Source organism: Cottoperca gobio, chromosome 5 (assembly GCF_900634415.1).
Source record: "Cottoperca gobio chromosome 5, fCotGob3.1, whole genome shotgun sequence".
In the NCBI taxonomy this organism is placed as follows: Eukaryota; Metazoa; Chordata; class Actinopteri; order Perciformes; family Bovichtidae; genus Cottoperca; species Cottoperca gobio.
In genome coordinates, this window is record NC_041359.1 from 8,815,415 (window position 1) to 8,843,407 (window position 27,993).

Here is a 27,993-nt window from a genome sequence, read left to right on the forward strand (position 1 = left end):
ATCTGTATGGTTTTTAATTAATATGCCAGTAATGTAATCACCTTCAGGTCTGTAATGAAAGACACAAAAGCTTTCACATTTACTGAGACATGTTCCGCTCTTCTTGAATGGTCAATTCTCCATGTGCTGAAGTCATTGTCTCTGCTAACTCACCGTGTTAGCCTGGGCCTGGTGTGGCATCGTCTCTGATTTGACGCAGCCTTTACATACTGTTGTTTATTTTCATCTGACAGTGAGGAGCTTCACTAATGCTTAGTATAATACTATAGATTCATGCAATAGGATTTATAAGGGAAGCGTTAAGAAACTTGTGAGAAATACCAATTGTGTTGGTTTGACTGCCATGCTGTATGCGCCACTGCAGAGACAGTTTACTGTGCTGGTGAGAGGGTTGCATGCCGCCATTCCAAGATATCGGCAAACACTGAAACATTATTTCTTGACAAACCTATTGGGCAACTCATTGAGTTCGACCTCATTACACGTTGCAATTAAAACACTTAAATTGAGGAATTATATTTATACATGGTAAAGGGAAAAAAGTAGCTAACATAAACGATAACAAGACAGCCAGATAAATAACTAACACAATGTAAAGCTACTTTGGAGAATCAGTATGTATAGATCAGTGAAGTTAACCGGACCCGTCCACCTCCAGGTAGTTCTTTTAAGATGTACACGTTTCATGAAGTTGATTGTAAACTTAAACTAGTTTCCTCACTCGCATCTCCAAAAAGTCAGTTGTTTCCCTTAACCCTGTTAAAATATGAAGCACAGCACTCTCACCCTCCCCCATCTGCTGAGGCGTCCGTCGGCTTCCCTTGTGGTCACCCCAGTCCGCACGTTCAGCATTCCCAATCTCCCATTATCCCCACCAACCCTCCATCCTGCTCTCATTCCTGACCCCCCCAACTCATGACACCGCTGCCTCTCGTCCTCTCGCTGCCACTGCTGCTCTCTCTGTATCGCTCTTTCTCTCTCGTTTTTCCTGCCAGTTGATCGGAGCAGTGGCAAGAAGACGAAGAGACTCGTACCTGATTTTAAAGCTCAGCAGTCTGTGTCTACAAGCCTTGAAAAAGGGAGCTCTGGTCTCTCCTGCATCTAGGCAAGTAGCAGTATTGTCTGCTGTGGTTGTTGTGATGCTGATGGTTTGGTGTTTACTTCCTAAAAATGAGCGAGGGGGTCTGCAGAGGGGTGTTCACGTGCGTATGTGATGAATTGCGGGGCTAGCAGCACAGACAATTTGACGACCCGTATATAGGCTAAGAGGACGGCTCGGAGAGAGGTGGGGGCTGAAGCCGCGGGGATGGAGATGGGGGTGGGGTGGAGTTTGGGTGTGGGAGGGGGGAAAGAAGGGGGGATGGGTGGAGAGAAGAGAGAGAGAGAAAGGGAATGGGAATGGAGAGATGCGTAAAACACTCACACTCTCAAATCAACGCTGGCTCTAGCTAGCCGGACAAGCTAACGTAAACATATGTACACATGTATGACTTGTGTGGCGGTATGCAAATTCACTGTGCTATCTGATTCGGCCACATTTCTGTCTGTGTGCGTTTGCAGTTTATACAAAAGCAGCATTTCTAGTGCTGGTTTGGTTGCATCCACATATGAAATCACATTGTGTCACCTGAACACTCACTCACTGTGCCATTCCTAAACAGCAGAAGGTGGTAAATCAAGATGGGGAAAAGAAAGCTAAAGGAAGATTTAGACGTGAACTTGAGACTCTTTTGGCTTTTTTTCATCAGGCAGGACCAGGATGTATGTCAGTCAAATACTCCTTTCCTCTGTTTGATGTGAATTACACAATGTTGTTTTTGTCAGCGTTAGGTAAGCACATTTGCATGTGTCTTTTCAATGACAGATCCTTCCTGTTATACCAGTTCTCAGTTTAATAACATTATCAGAAAGCCAAGTCTGCTTAGTTCTGCATTGGACTTCACCTTACAGCTGACGTGATGGCAGTTGGATACAACTTTTGTAATAAAAACTAGTTCTTGGGAATAGTTGATGAACCCATGGACTGATTGGCTGTTGACCTGAGGGGACACTGTAAAAGAAAGGAGCCACCCTCAGCAAAGCAACTTATTCGGCTACTGATACAAACTGGTATGGGCTTGTTTTCCTTCATTAAGCGTATATTATTATATGGGTGTTATTAGCTGATAGAAACAAAATGATATGTCTATAGTTTTTTTAATTAAAGAAATTGTTTAACATTTTGGGAAATACACATCTTTACTTTCTTGGCGAGAGTTGGATGAGAAGATTGACACATGTCCTATATCTGTCTGTTAAATATGAAGCTAGTAAGCTAATAAATGTATTTCCCAAAGTGTAAAATGTTCTATAAATGGCATTCATTTATATAGCAGAACACAACTATTTGCTATGTAAAGATATAGTGGAGTAATGTCGTCCTGAGCAGAGAATGAAGTCACTCTTCTGTGTGACAAAATCTGAGCTTTGTGCATGTGACTCCCTGTGTGTGTCATATTTCTACTGTCCTTCCCTTTATGAATATTTAAGTTTTGAAATGTTTAAAACCCGGTTCACATACATATCTATTGGGGAGGGACAAAGTCCAACACCACCCCCAGTATCAGTTTGATTACATTTGGACTAGGGGATCCCAGCATGCTGCAGGTTGATCAGAGGGAGGTTGTGAAGGACACAATAGGAGCTGAATGGATTCTGGTGGGAAAGGTTTTTGTATAGCTAACAGCTTTAGGAGAAGTCAAAGGAATGCTGTCAAACGGAGTGAATGATGGGTGGAGTCCCCCAGAATCATAGTCCCCGCTGCCCCACCCACGCACACACTTGCACACAATTTATTGTAATGAAACACTTGATCGCTGTTGCACACAAATGCATGATGGTAGGCATGGAGGTAATTTGAGTAAAGTATGCCTTTGCCTCAGTACAGGCAGTATAGGATGTATTTCTAAATGTGGATGTTTCTTTGTGCCTCTGTTTTGACAAATGGAAAATAGTTTATTTCCATCTATAGAAATGGCAGCTCATACTATCCTGTTATAAGAGTTTGCAGATAATGATGCCTTTCAGTCTGACAATGGCACAATTAAATGTGGATGATCATCTGGACAATCAATAAACACACAATTTGGAAATATTAAAATACTGACAGTTTTCCTGAAACAAACAAAACCTAAACGCATGAACGAAATAATGTAATGATATGCATTACTAATATTTGATCCCCTATTCATATCAATGAGGTTGGACAAAATATTAGAAACACCTCTCTGTATAAAACAATGCAGTCTCCAAAATGATCAGAAAGTTACACCTATAAACCCTGACATGGCAGGTTTTGTCACTGCTGCACTAAGAGTGACGAGCTCATTCCGAATCCAAACTATATTCTATAGTTATAGTATATATTATAGTAGATTTGTACACTGTAGATTTATAGTTTATAAACTATACAGTGTACAAATCTTTAGAGAATATGTGGTGCGGCACTTCTGTTAAATTGCTTTGCTGCCAATGTGAAATTTGGAAAAGTAGCAAAGACAAATTTTGTCCACAGAATTTACACTCCAGTTGTGGAGTTCTCTCACTGCCGCCCACATTCGTTTAACTTTTCCCAGCTGCGTGTTACTCCTCTATTTCATAATAATGTTGCATTTTGGAACAAAAATGTCCGTCAACACCACACTCAAAAATCAAGCAAATTTAGTATGCATACTAACTTATTTTATTATTCTTAATGTTGTACGTTTTCCTATGACAATTCCTGCTTAGAATCAGTATAAAGTATGGATTTGGGACACATTTAAGGGGTATCTGGCAGAGAATGGCACATCACATGACCTTTGACCTTCCTGCCTTTGCATTTTCTCACTGCTGTTTCCCAACCCCCTCTGACCATAGAGCATAACAAAAGAATCCAACACATGCAGAGTTGCCTTTTTTTCTTTAACTTGTGCATCCACAGATGTGTACCAGCTGGTCAGTTTGACTCGGCACAATTAGTTTCTTTGGTTAGTCAATATCTTATGTTGAATCTTGTATGAATCCTAAGCATCCTTCTTTTGTTTGCTCATTCCCACTGATATTATGGTTGCTTTCTGTTACCATCCCATGTATACCCTTCATCTGCCAGGGTTAAAACACCTGTAATTATTGCTGATGTAGGAATTGTGCATAATTTTTGTCGGACATTTACATTTATTCAGCTTAAATGTTATTCTTGTCCATGCCTTCCTGCCCAGCTCTTGTAACAGAGCTAAACTTTTCCACACTTGGCTTCAGGATTCTTCCCCTGACTCCTGTCCTCTTCACATTTTGGTCAAGGATGAGTTGTATGGAACTTGATAAACACCCAGAGTGTGTGTGTGTGTGTGTGTGTGTGTGTGTGTGTGTGTGTGTGTGTGTGTGTGTGTGTGTGTGTGTGTGTGTGTGTGTGTGTGTGTGTGTGTGTGTGTATGTGTATAAGGACAATCAGTGTCTGAGGTAGGGCAAAAAAGAAACAGGTGTGGCGAAAGCGAAAAAATAATCTGATGGGATCTGTGAGAACAAGAAAGAATGGGGTGAACAGCCAAGAGAAGGGGAGGGAGGGAGTGAGAGAGAGAGAGAGGGAGAGAAGGAGAAGGGGGGAGGTGGGCGGGTGCATGTGGGTGCCTGCGAGACGGGAGACAGCGGGGCTCAGTCAGTGAGTGAGAGAGAGCGAGAGAGAGAGAGAGGCAGAAGCCGAACATTGGTGTGTGGGTATAAGACGGAGCACATTATAAGCCAATGTGTGGATGCTGCTTAGCTTAACTCCTATTAGCTTAGCATCACAAAGCCAAAGCTGGACAGAGGACAGACGCACAGGAGGAGGAAGAGGGAGGGTGGAAAGGAGAAGAAAATGTGAATCTGCACTGGTTTTTCTTCCACTCATCCACACCTGATTGGATTTTTTTTGTCTCCTGTCGACGTGGTGTTGTTCTGTGGACTGTAAGGGAGAAGGAGAATAATCCCCTCAAAGGCTCCCTAACTGAGGTATTTTGTTTTGCGTTTCATTTTGAGAAAGGGTTCGCTGAGGGTTGCTGTGATTTAATGGTTGGGGGTGGGGATGGGGAGCGATGGAGAGGCAGGCGGTGAGGATGGCTGTGCATCAGGCGGAAGGCATCCGGAGCAGAGCGAGGGAGACGGAGGCACATCGATGGCAGTAATGGAGGCTGATGTGTTGTGGTCAAACTGAAGCTGTGTCTGTCTGTCTGCGTCTGTCTGTCTCTCTCAGGTGTGCGTGCGTCTGCGTGTGTTTGTCCCGGTTTTGTGTGTGTGTGTGTGTGTGTGTGTGTGTGTGTGTGCGCAAAGTGTCACTTCCTACTGTGTGTACAGTATGTGTGTTTTTGGTGGAAGCACTCCAGCTCTGCAATGGCTGTATTAAGGCTGTGTGATCTGTTGACATGCTTGATCATATTGGAAGCCATTACCTCCAGCAGCAAACCGCTGCCTGTCTGTCTGGAGCTTCTAGGATGCTAAGATTAGCTTCTGCCTCTCCTTCATCCTCCCTCTTTCTTTCTCTCCCTCTCAATCCATCTCATGTCTGGATGACCTCCCTACATCCCCACTCCCTCCCCGCCCCTCTAAATGTATCATTTTAAAACCTCTCTTTTTTCCATTGCCATGTTGCTGTAGGTAGTATCTTGCCCATGGTGCTTTTTTTCTGGGTGGAATAAAAAGACAAAGGCCGGCTGTGTGTGTGTGCGGGGGGCATTTTCAGGCAGGTTTCTGGCTGATTTAGCTTCACACTGCACTACTAGCCCTTCAGGTTTTTTTGTTTCTTATTCTAATCTCTCTCTCTGTCTTCTCTTCCCCCGGTCTTCAGACTGTAAAGGAATCATTTAGAGCTGAAAGCATTGCTTATTAAGGGAAAATATTGAACATGTCACAGGTCCAGAGAAAGGCCTGTTTTGATCTCATTGTGGTGTGTTGTGTGAGCGTTTATCTGTGTGAATAGTCTCTTCATTGCAAGCCTCTTTCAGCCAGCCGGAGCAGTGAAAACACCCTCCCCCCGACACAAAACACTCCATCCCAAATGAAAGGCATCCGTTTCAATCATTGGAAAACCAAAGCTAAAACTGCCCCCTTCCATTTGTAATGTTTAATTCCCTGCCACCACCACATGGGGAGGACTGAGATTTTTGGGGTTTGTAGAATCAGGTGGGATGGTTGGAATGTCCGTAAGGCTGGATGATTAACAGACGATAACCCCTCCTATTCCCCACAAAACTAAAGCGCAAAAAAAAGAAAAGAAAAAAACACAGCCAGAATGTAGATAGAAATTTGAGGACTGGAAAACGCTGGTATGTGTGGCCTGTGCTTTTGGTTGGATTAACCCTTTACTGGGACAGATGGCTCCATCCCCCTGCCGAGCTGACAAACCCCAGTCACCCCTCCTGCAGTGTGTGTGTGTGTGTGTGTGTGTGTGTGTGTGTGTCACACCCCCCCCCCCCCAAAAAAAAAAAGGAAGCACTGGCAGGCAAGCTGTAGCGAAGATGGTGGATGGATCTGTTTTTGTTTGGGAATGTGACAGCAGTCTGCTAGCCTTCCGCTTGTGTGTGTTTGTGTGCACGTACATAGGGGCGCATGTGTCTTGAAAATCATCCATGAAGACATGCCTCAGCATCTTCTTGGAAAATGTGGACTAGCTGGCTCGCTTGACATCAGAGCATGTTTATTGTGGAGATTTAGAGAAATGCTTCTGTAATAGCTTCTGCACAACAGTTGGGTCTGTGAATGTTGCCAGATTATCAAGGCAGGACCATTACCCGATGCTGTGCCTCTATTATCATCCACCAGCTACATACAATATTCTTTACAGGCCACTTATTCCAGCAAACTAGACATTACGTTAAATCCAACATGACCAGCCAAATACGGTTATGACTGTTTGATTTACTGAGAAAATGTGCTACATTGTGATTTTTTTACAGTTGTATGGTGTGCTTTCTGTGTAGGATAATATAGTAGGCATACATGCAATGAGTTTGACGGGGAAGTGAAATGACTGGACCCTTTGAAGGACATACAGCGGGCTAATTCAATCCACTACTAGGCCTGCCTTTAATGTAACTCAGTCATCACATTTCATTTCAAAGCAGCATTCAGTGCACGGGGCAATTTCTCTTTTCACTTAATCCAGCCAAGACTAAGGGAAAGCATTTGCTTGCTATATGTTGAGGCACCCATCTTTATTAGAGAGGGAGCCAGGACTGTTAGCGTGCATATCACATTGGCCCACCGCTTCACCCCATCGCTCCACTTTCTCACGTCAGACGTGCACAGACTACGGACGGAGAGATGAGGAATGTACACATCGTGCCTCAGAGAATTCTAAAGTAGAATAAGCCAGACTGTAACATGTCTAACCCGTGTAAACTTCTTTAACTGACCAACCAATATCAGTTTGTTTAGTTAAAGGGGAAATCAAAGTCTGTTTACAGGAGTGGGGATTTAGAAAGAAGTGACCTTACCTGCCCTCTTTATACACAACCCAACTGTTAGGGTTGCATCTAGGGCGAGGTATTGTTTACAAAATAAAAATACTAGCACCCTTAAAGTGATGTCGATACCAATAGTACATTGTTTGATACCTATTTTTCTTCTTCAGTCAATACCCATCATGTGAATGGAAGCATTCCGTTTTTTTAAAGACCACCACCACTCCCCCAATCCAAATTATTTTTGAACAAATACATTTTGAAAGTGTTCAAATTATTTACATATTTATTGAAGTCGTCCTGGACTTCACCAAACGACAGACCACATCAGTTTCACCATCGTACCATCGTGGGTAATGTAGGCTTCAGGTTTTGACAAGAAGGAAGAATGCATGGAATAAAAAAGAAGATATTTATGGTTCTACTGCATCGATCTTGAGTCCATCACGAGTCCATCAGTATCAAGTCAAAATTGGCATCAATGAGTTTATACTTGTTTATTAATTTTCTCAGTAGTATACAGTATATTAAGTATTAATCAAATTAGTCACCCCCCCAAACATTTGACTCGAGTTTCACTGTATGTTAAATATAAAAATAATCTTCATTATCCTTCACATCTGGATTTCTGTATCACTGGTCATTTCAATAAGTGTGGCAGCCAAATGGAATGAAGCGGCAGTTATTTGCTGTACTTCTGGATTACATGACGTCATGAACATCAGAGCGGCAAAATTGGGCTTTTTTGGCAGGACTCAGTCGGCAAATTGAGAAAAACCACAGTTGTCCTGCAGTCAAACCCGAAAGCAGGAACAGTTTTTACCCGGCCACACAGGCACTCATCACATCTGCCAAATATACTGGAGACAGAGAAAACATAAATAAGCGGATCAGAGGCTGGGTGGGGGACTCTGTGCTATTAACTTCCTTAATATTCTTTGTATATAAGACGGAGATGAATAGTGGCTTAAAGAGAGAAAATAGAGAGAGGGTTGCTGGTGTTACAGAGTTGAATGACTGGAACAAATGAGAGGACCAGTAAAAAAAGAGAACAAACAAAACATTGACAGAAAGGAAGAAAGAATGAAGTGGGGGAGTGAAAAAGAAGCAGACAGGAGCCATGCAGGGGAGGGCAGCAGAGGGAGGGAGCACCACGAGTTGCCTGTGCTATCCACTGGGTCATGCTCATGAATATTTGAGTCAAGCTTTGCAGATAACAGCATGAATTTAACTCTGTTTGTCAATGATTCATGTGTCTTATCCACTTTAGAATACAAAACAAAAAATTCCCAAAACACTGTCACACGTTGTGAGTGTTGCTATTGTTTCCAGTTGTAAACTACTTTAAATTACTGTCCTGAATGATGTGAATGGCAGCACACAAGCCAAATATGAATAGCTGGGACCATTAATAGAACAATTATGATAATTAATTAATTAATTAATCATTACTAAACACATTTATGATGGCCTACTTTTCACTCATGGCACTGATAAATTGACCATGGTCAATATGTTGAAACAAATCATATTTTCCCCCTTGTTTTGTTTGTGTTGTTTTCAATCCTGCATTTTGAATTGCCCAATAAATGAAGCCACAATGCTCTGCATTAGAGGTGTTTTCCACCTTACCGTGCATGTCGTTTCTCTGAACCCTCTGACTTTAGAAGACCATTTGTATCTAGGTCATACTGAAGTCTGTTGGTGTAACGTGGGCATACTCTAAAGGCCTGCCTCAAATGGAAAGATGGATTGTGATGGAAAAGACTGTCTGGATCATTTGGCTTTTGACAAACTGTAAAGTTTGCAGTCCAGGGTCAAATATTTTTTTTTGAAATGATCAGAATCTTCACGCAAACTTCATAAGTATCTAAGTTTGCTTAGCTTATGTAGACATGAGAGGTGGAGCGTTCATGCACTTCCTTAATGTCCAATGTTTGGGTAGGTGTGTTTTCTTAAGAGCCTGACTGACTTGTTTAGTTAAGTCACCTCCCTTCCTTTTATGTTAAGTAATTTCAGGTTTAACTGACTGGGAGACGGTTCACAGAGTATGTTATTGGTAGTGGTTCATAATGAAAAATAAACTAAGATTCCATAACAGTCATTTTAAATGGCTCCAGGAATTTTGAGACGGCTTATAACTTAACCATTATTAAACTGGATAGATGCTGCAAAGATGTGCTAATTCCTTGCACATAAATAGCTGCAGTGTGCACAATATTACAAAATATAACTGTACAGTGTGACGTCCAGGGTATGTCTGCATTAACTCTATTGGTCTTGATTTTCTAACGGATGATGCGGTTGTCATCAGCAGTGACACAGCGACATGTGTGAGGAGGTCACTGTGATTGGTGCGGAGTAGATGAACATTCATCAGTTTCAGATCAAGAGATTTCCTTTTCTTTTTTAGAAATATTTTCTTTTGTTGGGGTGGGGGTGCATTTCATGCCTTTATTTGATAGTGATAGTGGAGAGAAACAGGAAATGTGTTGAAAGAGAGTAAGGGAATGACATGCAGCAAATTGTCCAACCAGCCGGGATTCAAAACTGGTGACTTCGCCGCTCAGGGCATTGCGCCCATGTAGCATATGCCCTAACCACTTCGATTTCGGGTAACCTCAACAAAGACATTTTCTAGATAAATCCAAGTTAGTTAACCATTTTGTCCTTCGTATGGTTGATAATAACAATCACCTTATTATCCATCTTCACAGACATTTTGTTATTTCAACTTTACATTTCAGTAGGGATACCCCGCCCCCTTAGCGCCTTATCCGAGCTGCACAGGCACACCTGTCAGTCTACATTTTCTTTGCTTGTGCATGTTGACAAAATTTGGTTTTGGGTGGAGCAATCTCCAAGTGATACTGCCCCCAAGTCTTTGGAGCCCTGAGGTGAGAACAAGGTCCTCCTAGTTAGTCCAGCAAACGGTAAGTTAGTTAATATTTTTGTGTTTTTACCACATAGTTCTGCGGTACTGCCACTTTATGTGACGCCACAGTGGGTTAATGTTGGCACCTTAAAGCAAGAATTCACCATGGAAGACGAACAATTCTGGCAGCGTTGTTCAAGGCGTCTTTTAATCTGATTATTTACTCCAAGAAGAAAGATATGTAAATATGGATTGCTGCTACAGTTTGCCATTGAGGAACTAGTTTTCACTTTCTGAACAGTGACAGTCAAGGATATTTTGACACATTCACCTGGATCCCTATTTTATTTGGGATAATCATCATATAGTCATGTTCACTCTTTTTTCTCTAAAGCTTTGTGACTGTTTTGGAGTCCGCAAAAGGAGGAGGAAACCTGGTACTAATATGAAAGTTGTATTTCACTCTGGTTCACTTGAATCTTTCAAACTCAAAAAAGCGGTGAAATTTAAGGAAGATGAAGAGAGTCTTACGAAAAATGTCAAACTACACCACCAAACTGGATCCAATGAAGATGTCAAGCAAGATAACTCCCCGGCTCCTGGCTATATACCCAAAGTCGTCCAAGGAGTCAAGCCCAACATTGTCCTTGTGGAGGGAATTAAATGTAGGTCACAGCTAAAATGCAAGCCTGAGGGATATGCAGGCCCAGAGTGCTCTATTGCTCTGGGGGAACGCAAGCATTGGAAATAAACAGATTTTTCACACATGGTTATTTTTAGATGCTGGGTTGTGGCTGTGTGCATGCCTGTACAGCCTCCTTTCACAGTTTTCCTGTGTTTTTGATGCCATTGTGTTAAAAAAATGATGGCTAATTTTAATACCATGTGTTTTCCTCTGTCATTTAAACTCGGTTGTTGCCAAGCTGAGTGCATTTTCCTTTTGGCATTTCTGTCCTGTCCTCTTGAAAAAATCTAGCAGAGTTGAAGTGATCATGATTTACCTCTCAGTCTTTCATCGGATTGTGGGAGATGTTTCATTGATGCATAATTGAATAATGTAGTCCTTTTGGTCTTTCATATAACGTCATTGTACTCTCAAATCTAATGTTAGTGTTGTCCTCTGCCCTCACAAATGTCAGCAACCTTAGTCTGAGTCTATCATGCCACTAGAAGGGCAGAAGCTCCCTTAAAATAGTCCGACATCAATTAAATATAGATGAGGTGCTTGGAGTTGTCTGGCAGTGAGCGTTAGTTGTGCTTGAAGAGGGAAGAGGTGGAGATCTTCCATATATTAAGTGCACTAAAGCAATCCATTTTGTTTTACGGTGTTTAAATCATGAGGCTTATTCCAGGAATTGCATGTGGGTGTTTTGTTCAATGCAAGACATACAAACACTCTTACCTATAATTTATTCCCATGAAGGTAGACTAAAAGGCTCACTATTGTTAAGCGGTAGCTAGAGAGGTGACCCATGGATACAATGTACAGTGAGAGAAGGAAATGGATGTCTGGGCTTTTATTTGAACTCTAAAGTGCAGGCTTTCTAGCAGAGCTAGTTGTAGATATAGATTTGTCATCTTGATAACTAACCGACTGGAATAACAAACTATTTGCTATTGATGTTTGCTTGTGGCATTCAATATGGCAAAATAAGCGAAAATACAAACCATGACGCTACTGTCCGCATTGTAGTCCTTGAACCAAGATATGAACCTTAAACACCTCAGTTAACTCACTTGGGATGATGGGAATATGACAGAAAGGAGACAATTTGATATTGATCCTCCAAACTGAGTGACAGTGTAGACAAACTGGGGAGTCCAAGGTCACAGCGAGGGTTGTGACCATTTGCTGTCATGTATTGATTGTGGTTTGAAAGATATCCTGGTGTAACCAGATGCTCTCTGTAGCTGATAAACCCAATCCTGAGATGGTGTGGGGGGGGGGGAGGGGGTGAGATTTTTTGATCGACAGTTCCAAGGTCACGGTGTCACCAGAGTGCTCCTTTTTTCTTTTCAAATGGCAAAATACTGCTGCAGGCCAATTGTGTTTCATAAAAATGAGAAACTTAACATTTGAATTAAGTAGGTTTGTAGCATGTTTTACATGTCAACAGAAACACTACATGTGTAATTCTGATCTATGTATGATCTAGTTGGTGTGTTTTGTCCATGCAATATTAAATGTATGACCACTAAGCGTCAGAAAAACTCCAAAGCCAACTCGCAGAATCAAAGCCCTGAAATAAAATATGTTTGCCAAGTAGTTTTGGAGAGTTAGCAAACAGGTACCCAAGTAGAGCAACATGAGCATCCTTTTGGAAACGTTTTCAAGCTTGGCTATAATATTTAATATTCAATCCACGTTTAGCTCTGGTTTAGTCCGCCTACTCTGGAAAAAACATGTGGCTCCATAAAGCTTTCAGGATATTTTAATGGATTCAATAAGTACAGTAAATGGAGAGCCTTCAAGAAGCTATACAGCCTCAATACTGACCAGATAAATATCAATGAGCTGCAAAGTGCTGCACGGTTATGAGTACTACCCTCAGTGGAAATTTCAAAATAAATGTCCATACCAAGGTGGTCTTAGGCGCACATACTGTGTGGGCGTCTCCAGTACTACCTTCTATTTAGGTTCATGTATGTGCAGCAGCGCGATGTGAAAAAGGGCTGGTTAAAGGTGAATATAGATCAGCGGGTGTGGTAATTATTAAATATTCTCTCAGCCAGTCACTTCACTGGTCTCATTGGTCTGAAACAGCTGTGCCAATCAGTTAAACATGATGACGACAGCTTAACAAATGGAAAGTTTTATCTCAAATGGTTTGGATGGTTCAGAGCGTCACGACATGAACACGCATCACCACAGATCTGCAACCAAAGACAGATGGATTATGATTTTCCATCAGGTAGTTTTTAATTGTATAATTTGTATTATATTCGACTAAAGCTATTTTATCAACAATTATAACGTATCTCCCCTCGTACATGGTTGCATAGTTTAGTTATAAATATTACACAGTATGCAATGTGTATGCAATGTGTTTCAAGGCTAAAACATAAGACGCTACCTTTGGTAAAAAGAAAGTTGGAAACGGGCGCATGATGTGGCGAGTCTCCTTCATAACAAAGCAGAATATAGAGTTAGAACCGAGCATTCCGGCGTATGTAAATGGCACTGCGCTCTGGCCACACTTCTCAGAGGCTGCGGATTTATCAACATATGTGTCCTGCCGCCTTCAGATGCTGCAGGGATTTCATAAACTAAAGGAGAAGCTTTTCATAAAGCAGCTGTAGAAAATAGATACTGTAAGAATCCCCCACATTAATTTATAGATGAATTCGGACTGACTTTCTTTACCGGTTAGACATTGTTAGCCAGGAAACTAGTTGATTAGGAGGTCATGGAGTTCAGAAGCTTAACAGCCTGGGGAAAGACACTGTTTCTCTGCCCTGCTGTTTTCACTGGGGGGCTATGGAACCTCTTACTAGATGGAGGAGGGATCTTTAAATTGTAGGATGGATGAAAGGGATCCTTTGATAATACAGGAAGCTTTGTGGATGCAGAGAACTGAATTTGTTTTCTGTTGTCCTCACTATGTGCTGGAGTGACTTGAGGTCTGATGCGCTGCAGGCCCCATACCAGATATTGAGGTAGTGACTCATTCAATTGTTATGGTGCCTCTGAATGTACACAGAGATTAGGGTTGGGAGTCTCAGCTGCTGCAAGAAGTGTTTTAACCTTCTTAGCCAGGGAAGATGGCAAGCATGGGTCCAGGTTAGATCCCTCAGTAAGGTCCACACTGAGAAATGTGATATTCCTGACTCTTCCTACAGCTGATACCTAGTGAGGTTCTGTCAGGATGGACCTCTTTACAGTCCACTTTCACCTGTTTTGTTTTAATCCCCTTAATAAACAAGTTAGTATTATCTTTGCACCTGCCCCACTAGCTATCGCTACCACCACCACTGCTGATAACGCCAGTCACAGCATGAATAGCAATGGGCTCGGTAGGTTGGTGTTAGAGATGTTGACTGTGGAGTGTGGAGACTAAGCTGAGGAAGCTGGAGCAATAACACGACATGAGGGATTGGAGGAGATGGACGGACTAAATTGTATGTGATCCATGACTAGTTGCTCCAAGCAATTCATTATGACTACTGTAGAGAGGCACAAGGCAATACTTGTTGGGACTCTAATCCTGTTGGCTTCTTTAGCACTGGAATGATAGTAGCAGCTTTGGTACATTTAGGAATGAACACCTGGGGCACACCTCATATTAAAAATGTCCCTAAAGCTTATACAAAGGAGAAAATGCTTGTCGTCATGATACATTTTCTAAATTGGGCAATCCAGCCTGAGAAGAGTATAATCCAGTGGACCCTGTCTTGATGTTTTAAGCCTTCAAACTGACTGTCGTTTTAAAATCATAATTGTTAAAACGTTGGTCAATGGTCAATTTCATCACAAGATAGATATCGAGGCATTTCATCAAAATCTTGTAATTATTCTCCGTATTTCCCAGCCCTGCCCTGTTTCCCTTGTGTTGTTTTGCCATAGTGCTGTGTCTGAAAGTGCCCTTACTCTCACTGTGTCGCTGGAGACTCATTCAAAGCTACTTCCCACTGGCCAAGTGCCAATTATGGCCGCATTAATGCTTGAATATCTAAATGTCTGACCAAACAATGAGAAACATTTAGAGAACAAAGAATTGTTGCTATTGCATGATGAAATTACATAAACAAAATCAGGATGATAACACTCTGAGAATATAGGGAGAAATAATTGATACGATGAAGGTAGTCTTGGTAACACGGTGGTTCCCTTTTGTTGTAGCCCTAGCCACATCATGGTTATTTAGGGTTGACTTACTGTAGATACAGTGCAGAGGTGCTGAGCTCTAAGTTGCTCTTATTGTAGGGGTCTAATCTGGTCACCATAGGTGGTTCACAGCATAGACAGGACCGTTCTCCCACTGTGGCTGTTATGGTAATGAAATCGTGTATGTGTGTGTGTTGCAGAGGAGATGGGTGCATAAAGCTCCATTAAGTGATTACCCTCCACCCACAGCTCCCGTTTAGCCCCAGACCATGCCACCTCCTCCCGAGTGTGTGTGTGTGTGTGTGTGTGTGTGGGTGGCAGGGCGTGGAACAGCTGCTGATTATAACATGAGGTGTTTCCTTAACAACCCTTTTTGTACCATTTCAAGCCAAAGTAACTTTGCCATTGACATACACATGAGTTCTATCCCCCCTCTGGGATTGTTGGTATCTGAGTCACCTCTCTGCTCCCCAGAGGGAGGGGGGTGGCTCAACATTGCGCCCTCATCCGTGTGAAGGAACAGGCAAGAGGATAGACATAGAGAGAGGGGGGCAGAGTAGAGTCTTCATATATGTCCACATCACGGTTAGCCTTCATCTTTAGGAAGAACACCCGGCTTCACATGTACAGTATGTAGTAAACCCTCAACCAGTATGAAAGCAGATTTTACATATAGCACTAGCACTAGTCTCTCGCTTTTTCCCAGAGCAGATCACTTTCCTGCTGTTTTGAGGGCTCCAACACCCTTTTAGGCTTTAGTCAGTACTCTAAATGATATGCTGCTGTGTCACTGCCGTTTTAAATCATCATTGTTCAAATATTCCAAATGAATATGCTACATACATGACAGTTTCACAATATGCTTCATTCGTTATATGCAGCAGTAGAGTTATGTACTCTGCCTCCCAACTGTCTGTTGCTCCTCTATAGAGAATCAAATAATGCTAGACTAATTGGCTTGCTAGTTAACATTTTCACCACGCTGACAGCAAACTTAAGCTTTGAATATTTTCCTGTGTTGCGTACAGGGGGTGGACACAATAACATGAACACCTGCACAATATATTATTATCTAATATAACATAAAGCCTTCCAAGAAATACTGCCTAATGCCTTAATCATTAGTTTGATGAAGGGATTGATGTGAAATGCTGTGTTGTGTGTGTGTGTATGTGTATGCAGGGTGCAAAATTTACTTTTTTGTCCACCTGCCAAGTGGCTAGTGCATGTTCAAATTTGACTAATTACTCAATACATTACCATTGATTTGTTTTGGCTGGTGAGTAATGTAAATCTACTAGCCACTTGCATAATTTACCAGCATTTGGCTGGTAAATGGGGCAAATGTTGTACTCTGTCTATATGCTTTAATTAATTTTTCTTTGCATTCTGTGACACATTAAAGCAACCTATCTGCTCAACGAACTATGATTTACTTTCCAGTGGTTGAGATAATGTTTACAGAAGAAACAGATTGCTGACACTTGAAAGAAGAATACTTTAAAGTACCGTGTTTTACAGAATCTACACAATGTTAGCCAAAAGGATATGCTGCTGTGGCAAAAGAGAGAAAGAAAGATAAGGTTCGAGGTTACATACATTACATGCTGCTTAATAAGAATGACCTTTAATGTCCAGCCCTGTAAGCAACCTATGTAAGCAGTTTGTTAAGAATACTAATGTATTTAGTCTGATGTCAGGATTATTGTAGTCCATGTAATCCTGATTACTCCAAGTGTTATTCTCACTCTCCGTTCTTTCCAGCCTTCTCCCACTCTCATTTTTCTTGTGCATGCATCATTTATGCTTTCTCATACGGACCAGGCCTTTGAGTCATGCCTCCGTGGTACTTCGTATTTCTGTCATGGAATTGAAACAGGGAGTTGTGAAGCCAGAGGAGACCGAGTAGAGGACTGCGTCATCACTGGAGGACAAACTTCCTTACATCTCTCCCTGTCTCTGTCTCTGTCTCTGTCTCTCTGTCTCTCTCTCTCTCTCTCTCTCTCTCTCTCTCTCTCTCTCTCTCTCTCTCTCTCTCTCTCTCTCTCTCTCTATCCCTTCATGGGTTGTCCCTAGCAACAGCAGAGACCCAGTGGCATGATGCATGAAGACACATGAATTACTTTCATTTTTTATTTTCTTTGTTGTTGTTTTCTTTTTTTTTAAAGAACATACAGTCCTGGAGCATTTATTGTTGTGTGTTACACAGTTACAGGCTAGTGGTACATTTGCTGGGTTTCTTTTGGGCATGCGTGCATGTGTTTTGCTGCAGCAGTAGTGGCTCTGAGCTCCTTGTGCTACAGTTCGACTGTCAATATCGCAACACTTGTTTCCTTGATCATCTTCCTGAATTGCTAATGATGATTTTTTTTTGTCATACAACGCCCACCCACCTATCTCAGCTGGTGAAGATGTTGAAGCTGTTAAGCCGCGAGCCAGCCAGCACTAGACGAACACCCTCACAGCAAATCTTCAAGGCTTCATTGTGTGTGCCAGTAGCTGGATTATGCTAACTCTTAGCTTTGGTAGTCTCACTCCTTCACTGTCTTCCTCTGCATTTTAGTTGTCGTGGGGCTCATCCAATCCCAACTCTAGGCTGAGGTCTCTTTGAACGTCTCTCAGACCCAACCTGTCTTTCCTTCTCACTCTATTTCACAGCTTGGTCAATGGGGCTTTTGTGGTGGGTATTGAATTAATTAGGCCTATAGCGATGACAGTGTCTCACACTTGGGTCTGAGCCAATGCTCTGCTTTTCCATCCCTTTTGAAAGGTCACAATTCCACTTCCTATTTAGTTTTCTTAGAGCAGTGTCTAAATGGAGTCCAGTCAATGGCCACTTTTGTGTGGGAAGTGAACTGACAGTCGGCTGAGGACTCTCCAAGGTTGACGTTCTGTAAAAGGCCTGGGAATGGCTGTTTGCTTGTTAGAGTTCAGAGGGGATTTATTTGACTGTAGATCAATTTCCTCTGATTGCATGAGTATCTGGTCACAAATAGTGGAGGTTGGAAGTAAAGTATGAATGCTTGTGATAAACAGGAAGATTTGCCCTCTGTAGGTGTACCCAATAACAGAGATAACATACAAGCCTTTCTGCATGTACTGGTATGCTTGCATAGCTTTAGGATCTACACATGTGTGATTTATCACCAGTGTCACCTAACGTGGCTGCAGTGGGAGCCTCTCCCCCTATCCCCACACATCTATTTTTACCAGCTTATTGCTTACCATCCCACTGGAGACAGAGTGATTGGGAGATAAGACAGATACATCAAGAGAGGGAAGGCAAGTGAAGGTAACAAAAAAAGGGAACGCCCTCTGTTGTCGGCAAACAGATGTCTGTCAGAAAAAGATGAGAAAGATTATTTGCCATGAGCAGTGTCTTGATGCTTGCATTTATTGCATGTTTCAAGCCACTGACAGAATACTTTTCTTTTTGTAGTAGGACACAATAAATGCAGTGGAGAGTGAGACACTTAGCAAAAAAACGTAGTCAGACACACGGCTGCTCGATATGAGGAAAATATGCTAACATAACAATGTTGAATATCACAAAAATGCTATAAATAAACCGATACTAAAGTGTACTCAGTTCTGCCTTCCTGCTGCTTTCATTATACTGTTAAAATAGAACAATTTGCTTCTTAAATAAGAAAAATTAAAGGTTATTTCCAACAATATTGTATTGAACAAATTGAACATTGGACTGAACACAAAACACACCAATAAAATTAGATGGATACATATTTTTGCAGTTGTCTACTGAGACTCTCTTTCAACTAACACCAATTCCCTGAGTGCATGTGCAACCTGTTCATTGCTCAAGTTGACAATAGTGATGACCATAAAATAAAAACGATATATTGCGCATTCCTAGTCAGACAATAGTGCAGAAATGTGCACTAGTGAAGCAAAGATTCAATGATTTGAAGAAAGACAAAACTTTATCAGCAGTGTTGTAATCTCACTATTGTCTCAGCTGTTAAACTGTTTACCATTGACGCCACACTGGCCAACTGTCAGCAGTCATTAACGACAAGTGCTAAAATCTCACAGGCTACATGCCAAACCACACACACGCATACTTCTATTTCCCCCCCACATATGGCAGGATCCCACTAAGGTGCTGCTACGATACCTCACACTCTCCCCCATTGTGAAGGAAGATCATAGCAAACAATCACATTATTTTGACCAGTTTTTATGAATTTGTATTATTATATAACATTGTTAATACCAAATCCCAGAACACTTTATATCTCCTGTATCATTTACCTTGAACCCTGGACATTTTAAAGGAGTCAGTACGAATGAATGGGCGCTAAAGCAGTTTTCAGATGCTGTGTCTTTGAAAAACAAGTCCAAATACTAAGAGCAAGTACTAAGATGAAAGCAATGCTTCCTGTGATTTATTACACCCCAGCTGCCCCTGAAATCTTCAGCTGTATTCCTTTTTATTCATGCTAGTTTGCTAACTCCCACCCTTTCTGATTTGTTGTCCAGGTACAACCCGCGCCCCACGTGACGGAGAAGTGTCTGGCGTGGACTACAACTTCCTCCCAGTAGAGGACTTCCTGGAGTTGGAGAAGAGTGGGACCCTGTTGGAGATTGGAACGTATGATGGTACGTTAGAAAATCTGGTATTTTCTTGCATGATATTGTATGTAACTTCTACGGATAACAACTTTGTAGGGGTTTGCTAGTTTTATAGGTTTCAGATATCTAGAACATCAACAGTAAACTTCAGTGTTCAACAACAAGGCTCGCTGTCATAGAGATAGCTGAAAGTAAGATGCTTTCATTCAAACTCACATAATCCTTCAATGACACAAATGTACTGAACATCTTTAGTGGCTGTACGTAGGAGTCGGTGTTAACTTTGTTAACTAAAACTATGACTCAAATATATTCGTCAATGACCCTTTTTTCCCGTGACTAAGACAAAACGATGACGAGACGGCACCGACGCCATTAAACACTAACTTTGACTATATCAACATACAATATCGTTGATGTCTATCGTCTAAAATGTAGTTTAAAAATAAAGCACACAGCACACAATGAGCTCAGTCAGGAGTAACTTGCAGCAGGGCTTGGGAGAAAGAAACAAGGTGATATTTAGGACTGGATGGACTGAAATGTTCGATGTGGTCTGATGACTAAAAAAGATTGAAATGTCCACCGTTACACTAAAATAGTTACGGTTTTCTTTGACTAACATAAGAGTTATTTGATTTTGACTTTTAGTCATCTAAAACTGGATGAGGTTGACTAAATATGATGAGAACTAACAAGAACATTTGACCCAGGATTTACACTAGATTAAATAAATACATACAAAATAGTAGGATTTCTCAGACGCAACTTTTACTCTCGTTATCTGTGTCAATAAGTAAACATGCTTAAATTGTTTAATGGCTTTGAACCTGACTTTGGACAGGTGTGCCAGCTTGCATGTCAGAAAATAACCATTCCCTCTGTAACTTAGCCAGGGCTTAAGCTCTCCCACCCCATGGTACATCGTCAGCAAGCGGGCATGTTGTGTCCCTGTCCGGGTCAATCAGCCTGCTCCTGGACAGGGACACAACGGGGCACAGCAGGAGGAAACCATTTCTCCTCTCTGCCTCACTCTCAACACATGCCTGCCCCCGCCACAGTCAAGTTTTGGTGTCAGTTCCTTTGTGTCAAAGAGCACGTTCTTCACTCTAGATTTAGTTTGGATTGACATTTAACAATCACATTGACAAAAATCCATTGCAGAATGACAGTGTCTGAACAAAGAGTCTCCTCAGTACATCACAGTGAAGTGCAGTAAGAAGACATGTATTTTTAGCAGGTTTTTCTTAAAGGGCTAAATTCAAATTCTCTTGCTTGTTTGGTATGCACCGCTATTGCTATCACTCTGTTCACCATAAATGTAGGTCAGACAGCTCTCCTCAACATGTTTACCTCTTGTCTCTCTTGGCTGTAAGTAGCTCTGGGACATATTGGAAAACACTGGCTAAAGTAGACGAGAAAAGTTACTTTGAAAGTAGAAAAAGTTGCTATCAAAATGCTTCGTCTTTCCTGTAAGCAAACATATATTCATGAAAAGGTATATTCGTGAAAAATTGATGTGGTGGGTGTTAGACATAGAGGGACTAGGCAGTTGGCAGCGTGTTAGGTTGATTTGTTTTGGGTCGGCAGGCTAGTCGCACTGACACAGACACATAAGCCTTTTAGGTCAGGTCAAAGGTCTTTAGGTCGTAATGAGTGATTGGCAGTTGCTTCGCCACACTAATCACAGTGTACAGCACACATTATCCAGTGTGTAGTCATTACTATTTACACAGTCGCTAACTATGTGCTTCTTTCTAGCTGCCAAAACTAAAAAAAAAAGTCTCTGAGGGTTTGAAAAGTCCGCAATGATCACCGTTCCTACTAGCCTGTAAATGCTCGGGACAAAAACATTAGAATTTCTGTAAATCTGTAAACGGTCTTTAAACATTAGACATTCCAATCAAAGCAAAATGATGATTCCAAATCAAACAAGTTCCCGCCACTGAAATCTCTTTAGTTTAGAGTGACGCTACAGTTCATCACACATCAGGACAGCGTGTAAGAAAAAATATCTTCTGTTTTCTTGTTGGAGAAATTATTTTTTAACATTTTTCCCCACATGCTCGCCATCCAATAAAAAGCTTAAAAAACATAAATGCATCTATGAAAAAGTAAGTGTCACATACAGCGCACAACACTTTACTGATAAACCAAAGTCACTAGTACTGACGCACTGGGAGGACTGCAAACAACAACACTACCATGTATCCTCTCCATTCAGTCAGATAATGTTTAATTAAGTGTCTGCTGTGTCCACTTAGCTTGCTCATTGTTCCATAACAATGGATCTCCCTCTGATGACAGTAGAGGCAAACATGGCCACTGGACTCCTGACTGGCAACTAGCTTTCTCACTTCCACTTCTACAGAGGAAACCAGAAGCTTTCACATATCTACGTCACTTTAAAGGCTTCTACATACTTTCGCTAGACGCACAGTTCAAATCCTTTCTGCAGAATTGGCTTGCAACTGCGTGCCTGTGTATAGTCAGTAAAAACATGGTTGATATTTCAATTAGTACTTAGTTTTATTCAGTTTGTGATCTGAGAGGATACTATGTTTTGGGAACACAAAATGTTGTTTTGGACTATATGAGGATGCGACTGAAAAATGACTGAAATGACCAAACAAAGTGTTTAAACCAGCTTCCAGTTTAAGTCTTTATGTGAAGTCTTTGTAAGTCTTTGGGTAGAAGTTTAAATCAAAAAAACATCCTGAATATTTTCATCATCGTGTTTGACTGTAGGTTTAATTAACTCTAAAGTTCAAATTATACATCCTCTGTATACAAGCGTCTCTGTCAGACATCAACTGTGAAATGATCTTATCTGTGGGCCATACAGTACATATTAATAAAAAATGTTTTGGCACTTTAGGTCCATTCTAAATATTTTGACAGGTTTTATTATTGAAAAACTTTTGAAAACTGTTTACAAACCTTTTTTTTTTGGCAGACATGGCAGTCATTATTTATGTTATCAATTACCCCTTGGCTCTTCCTGCTGTCAAAATGTTTGCTTTGAAAAAGGTACATTTCCCATCTAAGTTGCAGTTTGCCAATTTATCTTTTTGACTGTAATTTCGCCACCTGTACGAGAACACTCTTTTTTTCCCTCGCCTTCATAATTGATGCTAATGCTGTTTAGATGATGGCTTTATATTTGGCTTAATATTCAGGTTCTCAGATGGTACAGTCTGCTCAGGTCTGTCTGGTCTAGCAGTTGGATGGGAATGACTCAGTTTGTGAAAAAAGAGAAAATCAGTTCTGCATATTTTGTTCTCTCGCCTTTGAAACTGTCCGTTTAGCTGAAATGTGGTACTGGCACTGGAGGACAATTTGGCTGCAAACTGCTTCACTAAATGTCTTTCATGAACTACAACTGTTCTTGTTAACCGAATACAAAACATTTCTTGGTTTAAACTTATACTTAAATAGTGAAAAATAAAGTAATATTGTTTGAGAAACAGTTAAGAAAAACCTTCATTAGTTTATGGTAAGTTAAAACAAAGTGGTCAGAACTTTATTTGGGTCAAACATGACAGTAATTTAGCTTTGCTTCAGAGATTCACATTGTCCCACACACAAACCCAGTCTCTCTATTTGCATACAAAGGCTACAACTAAACCCACACACACACACACACACACACACACCTCTTCGACCCCTCCTCCTAAAGTACCCTTTTTTTCTCCGTCTTCTTCTAATCCATGCCTCCTTCTTTTGTTGCCTAGGTAACTATTATGGGACGCCCAAGCCACCGGTGCAGCCCCCCGGTGGGAAAGTGATTAGCAGTAGCGGTAGCGGCGGTGATGCCCCACTGCCAGACGGGCTCAGTGGTAGCCTGCCGGGCTCGCAGCACTCCACTCCCCGACGCTCCAAGTCCTACAATGACATGCACAATGCTGGAATAGGGCCTGGAGAGCAGCAGCAGGAGGAAGACGAGGACCTCCCTGACATGAACAGTAGCTTTACAGGTACGTACCCCTGTACGGGGAAGAAGGGGAGGAAAGAGGAGAGGGAATGGTATCTGGATGGATAATAAGAGGACAGTGGAATAGATGTCTTCACAGGTTTTTAGCTAATGCTTGAGTCCCAACGACCACGACATGAGCGCAATTTAGACATGGTCAGTGAGCAGGCATGTGCTTCATCATGATGTAAAGTCATAATAGTAGAAAGAAGAATCTTTATTGTAATCTGTATTATTGTATTGATTGGTTGCTTGTGTAATTTTATATATTTAAGACTCCACAAATTTACACGGTATGTTCAGTTTACTTTTATTAATGAGCGTTACTCGTCTTCTGTAACTCTCAAACTGAAAAGTTTGAAAGGCAAGGGAATTTACCAGTCAGGTAGGGTCTAATGATATACATTATCCAGTTGCATTGTGGGAAATGTTCCAAGTTCTTGGTGTTGACCCATGCTAGGGACTCGAGCCAGAATATCTGGCCACCTTTTTTCTTTATAACTCTATCCCTCTCAGGTCCCCGACTTGTACAGTAAATAGCTGCAATAACCCTTTACATAAATACCATTGGGGTTTTATAGAGTTGGTAAGACAAAACTTGAAGAGTTTTTGTCAAACTTGAATTTGAAGAGACTGTTCTGTCTTGTGATAGACATTTGTCCCTGTTTGTGACATAAACTAAACAACTCATTAATCTGAAGATATTTGACAGGTGAATCAATAATGAAACTCTCCAAACTAATTAAAAGATGCTCAAAAAATGTATCACTTTTTCTGTAGATAATATTTTCGAGCCCCCCCTGGGAGCACTGTCACAAACTTGTCCATGTTATTCTAGAAGGGCTCAAGCCTTGCCGCGCCCCCCCCTGTAATAGCTCCCCGCTTTGGGAACCACTGACTTAGACCATGCAGCAGTGAAATGCAATGTGAATTCTAATCCTCGCAAATTCAGTTGATTTGAAGCCTGTACTCAAACTGGGCTACTAAACCGCCTGCACACTCCTTTTCTCTGGCTGCTTGGTTGAGCACAGATGTTCATTTATTCTGTTAAGCAGCTTCACACAGTGAGTTCTGAGCTGAAATTCAATAACAAAACAGTCACTCCAGGAACATTTGAAACACATTCTGAGCCAGGTGTAACTAGTATTCAGTCTCCAATGGACGCATGCCCAATTTTGATTTATTTGGATACCGAAAACAGCCCTCATAGCTGGTACTATACTCCAAACTAAATTAAATGTGGCATCTTCACACAGGCAACAGCCAATATGAAGTGCCATATTTGGCAAACGCAGTGTGTACAGGCTAGCTAGCTTCGCCTTGTCTACATTCTCACGCAGGTTTTTACCAGCTTCTGTCATCTACAACTAATCATGTGACTGGTTGCATGTCACTTATCGTTGGTTTATTGTCATTTTTTTTTTACTAGCTGTACTACTAGTACACTCCATGTTTTCAGAACTTACATTGTGACTGACATGCTCCTTTAGCTGCTGTGGACACCTTTAAAACAAACAGACCTGACGTCAGTGAGTACACAGACAGTTGCTTGCAGAGCCGTCTTCAACAGCAGCTTGAGAACATGCTGTGTTCTGTGTATCATGGAGTAAAACACTAGAATGTGATCCTGCTTTCTGCAGCTCTGTTTGGAAGGAGAGAAAAATGGAATAGTTGTGGTAGATAAAGTGGGAGGGGATGCCAGTGGAGACAAGGTAGCAGGAAATTAAAGCGAACGAGGGAGTGGCTGGGAAAGGGGCACGTCTGAAAAGCATTGGACAGAGAGGGGGAGAAGCAAAGCAGGATTGTATTTTGTGAAGGAGGGTAAGAATAAAAAAAAGTAGGAGAAAGAGCACGTCGGTGTGGTGAGGGGCTGCAGAATAGAAGAGCTTGTTTGATTGGTGAGTAAGTGGTCTCTGGGTTTGACTACATCTGCCTGTATCCATGCAGTCCAAAAATGTAAAATAGTGCCCTCTGGCCGTAAGCAGCGGAGGGTGAATGACTGAGCAACCTCCATTTATGAAACCATTTTAAATGATATCCTTAGTACTTGGTAGGGCATTTGTGATTTAGAGGAACATTCGATTTGATTAATTCTAATGTATGATTTGAATAACATTACTTCTTATCTCCTCTTGTGTGTTAGTAGGTCAGTAGACATTGTAAGGAGGTTGACTCCATAAAGCCGTTTCTGCCATGTGTTTTTTTTAGAAAGTAGTTTGTTTGCCATCTGTGATTGTGCGAGCTCTAAAGGGTGACAGTCAAGTTTGAGTGTGAAAATGAGATAACAGGAAACTACCGGTAGGTGTTTGCACTTCAGAGGCCGTGGTTTTAGGTGTGAACGGCCCACTCGGCAGTCTTTAGCTGTAAGAAGTGTAACACAGTCGTGTGATTTTAGTCAAAAACTAGATGTGAAAACTAGATGTGAACGCTTTACAAAGTTCTTGGGTTCTTTAACTAGGCTTTTCTAATCTTGGAAGAGTTTAGAGTGCACAGGTAAAGAGATTTCTCAAAGTTGTTGTTCTTGAACGCTTTTTCTCTTCCATTGTTTCATTTTTTCTTCCTTCCTTCCTTTCAAAAAATGTTTTTCATCATACATTACAGTCTCTCATGTTAGCCGCCCGGCTGAAACCTTATTTAGTGCTCCTTAGAAATAAACTCATCTCCAGCGGTCAAAGTTGAAGTTTCAAAGGCCACTTTTTGTTGGATTTTTAGTTTTGAGGCTCCTCTCGTGGCACCCAAACAGTTTCCTCTGCTCCTCTTTTGTTCCTGAAAGTGTTTTCAGCATCCTTTCACCAACATGTTCTTAACACCAAGCCATGTTTGCCTTAAATCCTTTTAGGAGATTCGAGTGAATTAGACGAGATTCATCACTCAGTGCGCCCCTTCGTCCCCCGCAAGAGTGACCCGCCCTACGTTGGGAGAACCCCCTCACCATCGGCCACCACGGAGAGCAATCAGCAGACACACTCTAACCTGAGCCATCCTCCCCCGGAGGATCCTCTGGGACCTCTGCCTGACAACTGGGAGATGGCCTACACCGAGAACGGAGAGGTCTACTATATAGAGTACGTATCTCTTTACACTCGAAATAAGAGCTGATATATATATTATATTATTATGTTATTTTGCATGCATATGTGCATCTTTATATACGACATATTGTTGAACCATTTTCAAATGAAAAATGAATGTTCTGCAGATAAGAAAGTCTGGACGCATAATTTACAAGTTCCAGTTTGTTATCGCACATCAGGTATAGAAATAATATTTCTCAGGCTTTCGTATGATTACCTATTCAGTCCATGTTTCTACTTAATATGATTTATAGAATGTTTTTGAGGACACAAATTAAAAGCTTTAGAAAGTGTGGAAATGTAATGCAGTCACAAACAACATAATGGAGCATAAAGCAAGAAAAAGTGAATTTCTTCAGCATGTAACATTAAGGCATATAGATTGAATAACAATATGGGAGATGAAGTCTGAGTGACAGAACTTTGGGAAGAACTCTGTCACAGGTAAACTGCTTACAGTGCCCTGGTCACATGTTATCGCGGTGCCAACGAGCTACATCTTTAATAAGTGCTTTGATCTTGTGCTATTCTGTTGTCCATTTATGAACAGGTTCAGTGATTTATAAAAGACTTATGTTGGACACAAGCTGCTGTCTGTTAATAAAGTAAATGCTTTAGAGCTTTTCCTCAAACAGATTATACTAGATTTCTTTGAGTTTTCTTTGTGCTGTTATGTTCTGACTCAACTTGTTATGAAGGCACTGATTCTTTTATGAATGTCATTACCAGATAAGAACAACCTCTGACTCCAAAATCTCCTGACCAGTGTTATTTGACTAAATGGCCCCTCAGTTCATTACAAACCAGCAAATCTTCATCTCAAAATGTGCTCTATAGTCTTACAATCCTGTCTTCTTCTTGCTGCGTACCAGATGTGAGGATAAAAGGACTTTTCTCATTATTTCTATCCCCTATGTTAATGTTTTGTGTGTGTATTTTCTGTTTAGCCACAATACAAAGACCACCTCCTGGATAGACCCTCGGTGCATGGACAAGCCTCAGAAACCCCTGGAAGAATGTGAAGATGATGGTGCGTTCATGTTTGATCATGATTACCTGTTTATGTCAAATCCTCTGCATATGTGTTACACTTCTTTCAAACACAAACCTGTATGACACGATGTTGAACAGGGCTTTAGGAATTCCTACTTTTACGCTTTTCTTATATTTGTGTCTTCTTTGTCAAGTGTAAAGATACA

At 41.3% G+C, this 27,993-nt stretch overlaps 1 protein-coding gene across 1 annotated transcript in view; it reads left to right on the forward strand.

Annotated features, from left to right (window-relative positions):
• The window catches only part of magi1b (membrane associated guanylate kinase, WW and PDZ domain containing 1b), a 135,017-nt gene that overhangs the window by 65,591 nt on the left and 41,433 nt on the right, over window positions 1-27,993 (forward strand). Inside the window, 4 exon segments of the mRNA XM_029430826.1 lie at window positions 19,655-19,774; window positions 23,482-23,724; window positions 26,560-26,785; window positions 27,742-27,824. Of these exon segments, the coding sequence (XP_029286686.1) occupies window positions 19,655-19,774; window positions 23,482-23,724; window positions 26,560-26,785; window positions 27,742-27,824 (672 nt within the window).